The sequence below is a fragment of the Gastrolobium bilobum genome, unplaced genomic scaffold, assembly GCF_033153095.1.
Source record: "Gastrolobium bilobum isolate Gb01-03AN ecotype WA unplaced genomic scaffold, APGP_CSIRO_Gbil_v1 utg776, whole genome shotgun sequence".
Lineage (NCBI taxonomy): Eukaryota > Viridiplantae > Streptophyta > Magnoliopsida > Fabales > Fabaceae > Gastrolobium > Gastrolobium bilobum.
The window spans coordinates 571,023-579,397 of record NW_026899202.1 but is presented as its reverse complement, the minus strand read 5'-3'; the positions used below and the strand labels follow the sequence as shown (position 1 = coordinate 579,397).

Genomic DNA, 8,375 nt, shown 5'->3' with positions numbered 1-8,375 from the left:
ACTAAAAAGGACTTCGTAGATATTGACAGGGACTAAAAAGGGTGTTTACTCTAACTTTTATCAAAAAACTTGACGAAAATATTTAGTCAAAAATTTTCGATAGAAATGTGTTTCGATAAAAATTTCGACGAAATTTTTTTTTGTCAAAAAGTTTAACGATAATATTTTCGTCAAAAACTTTCGCCAAAATTTGAAATCTGTAAAGAATTTTGATGAAATTTTTTTAGGTCAAAAAATTTCGATGGAAATGTGTTTTGTCGAAATTTTTGATGAATATATTTTTTTGTGAAATATTTTGATGAAATCTTAATTCCGTAAAAAAAGTTGACAAAAAAAATATTCCGTCAAAGTTTTTTTACAGAAATGTTTTTAGTCACAAATATCGATGAAAATATTTTTTGTCAAAATTTTTTGCGAAATTTTTTTGTTGAAATATTTTCCGTAAAAATTTTTGATGTAATTGTTTTACGTTAAAACTTTTCTTTTAATGTAATTGTGATTTTGTTTCATTTTTTTTTACATAATGGGTATGAGTCAAGTTTTGGGTCAATGAGTTAATTATTAAATGAGTCAGGTCTAAAACCTGACCCAAATAAAGTGAGTCAGTATTAAATCCAGTTCAAAAAAAATGAGTATTTATGAGTCAGGTCAAGATTAGATCAAAGACAGAGCAAGTGAACCAATTATTTTGTGCCGCACTAAGGCTAACCACTAAATACCTTGCAATCTTCAGTATATGGCATCTTTTATTCATTATGTTTTTGTGGTGATTGGAGGGAGGTATGGGCAACTTAATATTACTGCTAAGGTGTATTCAAAAAAAATATTACTACTAAAGAAACAATTTTAGCAGGAGAGGGACCGATACTACCCTTGCGTAGATTATAGTAACTATAATCAATAATTAATAAAATAATGTTATTTGTTTTGTTCTACATTTTAAAAAGAAGGCTTTTGTTGGGCTTAATAACCATAACTGTAATTTCGAGTTAATAGCCTTTCGCATGTTTTAGATCAAATAATTATTTGAGGATAATACAGTGGGCTGGGCGGGGAAGAAGGCAAGCATTGTTGTGGGCTTTATGGTTGTTGACAAGCCTTTATAGTAAAATTATAATTTCAATTTAACACTTTTGCATCTAAGAAATTGCTTTGTGTTGTAGGTAAGGGAGCCATGTGCAAGCTAAGGAAATTAATGAAGACAAAATAAAAAATAAAAAACCAGTGTGTTAATCTTGGAAATATAGAAAATATTTGTATCCTTGATTGATGTCTAACTTATTATTGATTAATCATTACTTCACTAAATCATGTCTTAATAACACCAAGCCTAGATCATTAAACCCATGCTGAGTGTTGGATCTTGACCTCCCTACCACTGTCTTTTTTCTTCTTCTTTTTGAATATTATTCTTTGCCACAATAGTTGTGTGAAAAAATGAGTTAACCCACATGAACTACCATAGATAATTGTTTGTACTTTTATGTATGTCTTATTTATGAGATAAGATATTCATATTATCAATTTTTTCTACTATCACTTTAATCACTATTAGATTCAAAAGTTGTTTTTTTTTTCTCTTTCTTCATTCAATTTTTTCTCTAATCCAATGATAATTAGGGTGATAGTAGAAAAAATTGATAGTATGAATACCCTACCTCTTTATTGTTGAGCTACATAATCATATCCCAAATGACATTTTCCGGAAGTGTGAACATATAATTAATAGAAATACTACTGAAACTGTAATGACAAATGCTAATAACCCGTTTTTTGAATTCCATACACTAATAATAGCATCTTGTGTCTTCTTGTATTGGCATAAATTGGTATGCTCACCTAATAATAAACCATTGGCATACTTCCAAAGGGGAACTAATCTGCAGACAATGCCACTATCTGTTGGGAATAACTGCATTAAGCAAGGCAATCCCTTGTTAATGTCAAACAAAAGTACCAATAATTTATTAAATATATTACAAATCTCGGTTTTGAATGGCGGTTTGAACTCACATGCTGTGTCTCAAAATGCAACATTTAAATTGTCATGTAGTTATATCATTTTCATGTGCAGAAAATTTAGAAGAGGTTGAATTAAATTCTAGCAATAGGGACATAATCCTATGTAGGCCCAAGAATGTACATGCCCCTGATTATACAGTATAGTCAAAGGAATGGGTTGATCCTCTGCCTCTTCTATCTCTGCATATCTATGAACAAGTAATACCAAAAGCAAAAGCTTTCTTCTGTACATTTCTGTTGTGAGAAAGCATAGCCCATGGAGGGGACCTTGTTGAAACCAGATGCATTGTAAAAGGAACAAGTGAGCATGGGACCCCATGCCCCGCCCTATTCATAAGAGGACAGATCACGTGGCATAATTGCTAAATTGGCTCTATCCTATGGTTCAGACACATGATCAGGTTCAAAAGTTGGCCAAAAAGCATAATGTTTGTCCTTCCTTTAATTATTTAAAGAATACGACTTTGCATATAATATACTCTGAACGCGTTAATGTTAACATGAAACATCAAAGAAAGTGTTGCATCAGAAGTCCTAACCTTAAGCATTAAGACCTTTTTTTAATTAGATATACTTGCCATACAATGCAAACAATGTTGGTCCTATTGACGAACAATGAATTCTGAGGAATCGTCAAACAATCAAGTTCTCTTAGCTATCCTATAATCCTAGCAGTGGCGGAGACAGCATAGTAGCTCAGTTAGGGCAAAAAAAATTTAGCCCATACCAAATGCGAAATTGTATCTTACAGTCTAGTTAAGATTATTTAGCCACTTTTAAAACGTAGCTAATATTTAAAAACCAGCTAAAGTCAAAGCATTGGTTCAAGCCCACTTAATCTTAGCCTTAATCAATTTAGAAAATATATCCAACCAAACCCAAAACTGTGAGAGGAAGAGGAAAACAGCTCAGGAGTAAAACTATATCGATCAATGCAATAGGGGAGCTGGAAAATTTTATGAGAGCAAGTATTTAAAATTCACACTAACTTTAGTCGGACAACACAATAATACATAGCCAAAATTAAAGAATTCTTCTAATTTTTTTCGTACATAAAGATCAAGGGTCGAACTTACGTTACACTATATTTTTTTAAATCCGAATGTAATCTATAAGACAAAGGTTTGATTAACTTAACGGGCCAATCACCCCTTCTAATTCCTCCCTAACTCAACCAGTTGATCAATAGGGTCTCAAATCAATTTTTACACAAAATGTAAAGGAACCAGGATTTATTCCCATATTAGCTTCTCAGAAAGTATAACGCATACAATACTAAACATGGAAACAAGGAAACACCCCCTTATTCTTTAGGCAGGCAGGAGAGTATATGGTCCAACAATAGACACACTTTTCGATGGTTCAAGTTTCCATACAATACAAGTATAGTTCCCCCTTCTCAGTGAATTGATAAACATATATCTGACACCTTCACATGCAATAAAGGGCTTCCCTAGATCCTCATAAGTCATAATAGCAAAAGCTTTCTTCAATAGTAACAAAAACTCATAGAAAATCACTGAAAGGAATTGATTATAGCTGAGACACGTTGATGACCATATTCCCCTCCCCCCTCCCATTTATAAACTACATAACACATGGAAAACTACTTATAAAATGGACATAGCAAACTCTGATCAATAATGCATACATAATTTCAAATATGTAGAAATCCACAACAGAGAGACCAAAAATTGTCTCATCTCTTTAAGAATTTCTTCTAGAGTATATATAATTTTAATTTGCTCGCAGTCAGTAGTATCTTCATGTAGTAACACTGAAGACAAACGAATATGAATTTGTAAGAAAAAAGAATTTGGGTTGGCTTGCATTACTCTCAGCAGAAACTCCACAAGCGAATGTCACTTTCTTCATACAGATCATCAAGTAGCTGTGTTGAATCAATATCAAACAATGCCCCATTTAGCATATGATCAACATATTTTGGGGATTGTAGGTCATCAAAGCCATACCAAGATTCCATCATATCCATTGATTCATTTGCTTGATCATAGCTAGGGTAGGCCCCAAAGGATGACAGTAGTGAAACATCATCATCTATTTGATCAGGAGGAGAGGATAACATTGATGGGGATGAGACCAATGATGATGAGGTGGAAGCAGGAGGAGGGGAAGGTAGGGTGTTAGCATTGTCCACAAAACTCTTAGCAGCAGCAGCAGCAGCTACTCTTTGGATTGATTTGGGGGACATGACAGTGTCTTGAGGAATGTAATGTGAAGAACTCAGAGGGAAGTTGAGATTGGCAGAGGAGCCTTTAAGGCATAGAAGTGCAGCATCATAGGCTCTTGCTGCTGCTTCTGCTGTTGAATAAGATCCCAACCATATTCTTGTTTTCTGGTTTGGTGCTCTAATCTCTGATACCCATGAGCCCCAGCTCCTCATTCTGACTCCCTTATACTTCTTTTTGTGATCATTTGATGCTGATGATGAAGATAAAGATGGCATTGGCTTTGATGGATCTGTGTGGATCTTGTTCTCTATCTTGACCATGATAGATAGATAGATAGATAGCTGCAAGGATGGGTTTTTCAGTGAACTAAAAGTGTTTGAAGATCAGTTCTTTGATATGCAAAGGGTGTTGAAGAGGTCTCTCTTTTTGCACTCTTTTAATGTATGACTTTTTTGTTTTGTATTCAAAGTTGGGAAGTAACTATGCCATATTTATAGATAGGGACTTTGGTTTTAAGGTAGCAAAAATCTCCTAACAGTCAAGATAGGAGATTGTTGCCAGATGGATTTTAGTTAAATTGAATTTAATATTGACGACTTAGTTCTTGAAATGACTTCTTTGTCCTTTATCTCAGTGAAGCTTCCTTGAGAGATATAGGTATTGTATGATTAAAAAAAAAAAAAAAAAGTTCAATGATGAGCACATAGAATATCGCATTAAACCTCTATTATTACCAAGAGATAGAGAGAGAGAACATCCTAGTAAACTAACTTGGTTATGGAGAAGATACTATATTGCACCGTATTGCAGTTTTGCTGCATGTCATTGATTTTGTGCCTAAAAGGATCCCCTCTTTCACTTTTTTTAGCTTAGACAAATCATTTAGCATCAAAATATCTTCCAAACTTGTTCTTTAGCACACATAGATCACTTGTTCTGTATGATGTTATCAACTATAATGCATTAAAATTTTAGACATTTTTTTCTTCTTTTGCTTTTTTGGTTGTTGATTTAGTCAAACCCAAGATGCTAGTTGTTGAGTTTGCTAGTCTAAGATGCTAAAGGAGAGGTTATTGAATATTCTACAGCAGTAGAAACGTAATAATATAATATGACCTTTTGGCAGAGAAGTTTTGCATACCTGTACTCATACGACTCCTGTTTTTGATTTCCCATTTGGAATCTCAAAAAGTACTGTTTGTACTTGCAAGAAACAAGCTTTTATAACTATAGTCTGTGACTTTTAAGAAAACCAAACATTGCCATAAGACTATGGACATCTTACGAGCGAGCAGTTTTTCAAACAATACTACTGGAAGTTAAAGGTAGCAATACATTAATGCATTAGATTTGAATCCTATGGACCAATCAGAGACCAGAAAGTAAAGAGCATTAATTTCAGAGTCTGTTTTGCGTCTGAGATGTGTATATAGTAACCATCATTAAAAGTCATTAGGAGTCTAGGACTTTGTCTACTGATAAATGATTTGGATAGGTTGTATTAAGTTATGTGTTCAATTTTTATTTATATATAAAAAAAACCATCATTAATATATGTAGACGTTTTATATTTGATTTTTACAATAATTAAGCTGGAAAATATTATGATTTTTATGATAATATATGTAGAGAGAAGAAAAGGAACCTCTCTGAGTTAAGAGGCAGCTTCCAGGATATGCAGGTGCTGATGAAAGGATATAGATGTTATGCACAAAAGAGTAAGACTGTAACAGTGAACCCCTTTGCATATGCAATCACACAGCTGTTGCTTCTCTGTACTCAGCTCTAAAACCGCGTCATGGACCCTCCTTTCCTCATTTAAACTGTACACTTATGTCTCAGTTACACTTTTCTCTCACCAAACTATTTATATTTAATAAACTGTACTGAGCAACACATTTCAATGCTTTGTTTGCTAATGCCTGCATAACTTGACTTTTGCACTCTTTGATTGTCCCTCCTACTTGTAATCTTTTTACTTTTTAGTTTTAAGGTTTTGAATTGATTCTATATGGTACGGCACACGTTTGCCTTTTGCTTTGGGGAAAATGCCAGCACACATGCATGGATCATATGTGTGGAACACAACTTTTTTAATTTTTTAATTTTTTTAATTGCACTAATGACCCTTTTATTTTCTAAGTTAGATGAGGGTCAAATTCAAACGTTCATGCAAAAAAAAAAAGGGAAACAACTGTAAATCACAACAATGAACAGGATCATGATAGCAGCATAGACAAAACACTCTACAATCTACCAACACAGCAACAAGATGAAGAAACCAAAAAATTCCTATTTTGGTTTAGCAGGGAGGGATGGGAACGGGTAGGAGCTAGGATGGGAACGGGATATTCTTTTCGAATTTTCGGGAAATTAAATTTTTTTAAATTTTTAATTTTTGAATATTATTATAAACTGAATGTAAAAATTATATTTCTGAAAATCAAGATTTTCGGATAAAAAAAAAATTTCTCTTCTACCAAACGTCTCCTAACAGATTATATAATATAATTTAAATGTTAATAATTTTTAAATTAAATACTATAAAATGCATTTATTAATAAAATATATATAATACTTACATTTAATTTAGAAATATATAATAAAATAAAGAAACTCACTTCAGTACTTTTATAAAAAAATTATCGTATTCTTTTTTTCAATATAAATTGAACGATAAAAGTTATAGACTAAATAATAAAAAATTTATAATTTTTGTGAATATGTAATTTTTATCACTTAAACTATACCTTTTGATAAGTTTGTGATATTTGAAATAAAATATATTTTTTAGAAAGTACTAAAGTAAAATATATTCTGATATATTTTCATCTAATTATACAAAAAAGCATTTATATATATATATATATATATATATATATATATATATTATATAATTTTATTTTTCTGCAGCAGCGACGCAGAGCAAATAATTTTATTTTTTTGTAGTACCACCACAAAGCAAATATCTGTCACCGAGACAAAAAAATCGAGACCCATTATTTTTTTTTATAAAAAAATAAATGCAAAATGATACGAGAGCAAATGTCAAAGCTTATTTTCTGCGGTTGATGCAGAAACGATTATATATATATATATATAGTGCGTCATAAACTTTATTTTAGAAGTTACATATTCATGTGAAAAAATTATAAAATTAATTAACAGTTTGCACTCTCCAATTGTAACGCATGTGCGAAGAGAATACTATCGTCAATCCGTACGAGTCCTCTTCCTCTTTCGGCACTTGTGATACATTTAGGAGGAACACACTGAATATACATAAAATTTCAAGAATCCTCTCAAAGAAAACATGGCCACTAATTTTGAAGTTAACAACCCGAGAAAATGAATTGACGTACAAATGATTTTTTTTTTTATTTTTTTTTTAATTTGGTGGTAGCTGAGGGTACGGTCTTTGACATGCCATTGCCTTTATTTTAATGATTGTCACATGTTCTTGCCACACTCATTTTATTTATGATGTTTGTAAATCCATGAGATATATTCTGAAAGGAAGCAAGGTCTCTGTTTGATGGGAGTTACGAAGAAACTTCATTTTCAAATGGGCTCTAGACATTTTCTTAATTAGCTGGACCTTCTGGAATTCGGTTTATTTCTCTGGTTGCGTACATTGCGTGTTAAGTCCTGAATATTTATCAAGGTGGAAATTCTAAGAGTTACATCGTTATAGCTGAATTTTGAAAGTTTTATTTTTTTGGACACAGAATTTTGAAAGTTGAAAACGTGAAAGGTAACTTGTTTTTTTTAAATAGTTTTCAATGTTGAGGGCATTATTATAAGAAGAATATATTTGTTATGTTATATGAAATAATTTATCTCATACAACGTATAAAAAATTGATGTGACTCACTAAAGAAATGAAAGAGAATGAAAAAAAAAATGGGTCCAACTTATAACTAATCATTAATCTCTCTTTTGAATTTGTAACTATCTCACATTCTACTATTTATGAGAATCATGTGACTTACCATCTAATGAATAAATATACAATAACAAATAATAATCAATCTCACACAAAAGCATTAAGATCAAGATGAAAAATAAACAATTAAATTCATAAATTAAAAGGAAATAAAATAGCTATAACATTTACATTATTATGTTCCATTAGAACCCAATAACAGGTTCAGTTAGGGG

At 31.8% G+C, this 8,375-nt stretch overlaps 1 protein-coding gene across 1 annotated transcript; it reads right to left on the bottom strand.

The window, feature by feature from the left end:
- Nucleotides 1-3,859: 3,859 nt before the first annotated feature.
- LOC133288260 (ethylene-responsive transcription factor ERF014) lies at nucleotides 3,860-4,534 on the bottom strand. Its single transcript, XM_061485981.1, has one exon. It carries the CDS (start codon nucleotides 4,532-4,534, stop codon nucleotides 3,860-3,862), a length of 675 nt encoding a protein of 224 aa, XP_061341965.1.
- Between the last annotated feature and the right edge of the window lie 3,841 nt (nucleotides 4,535-8,375).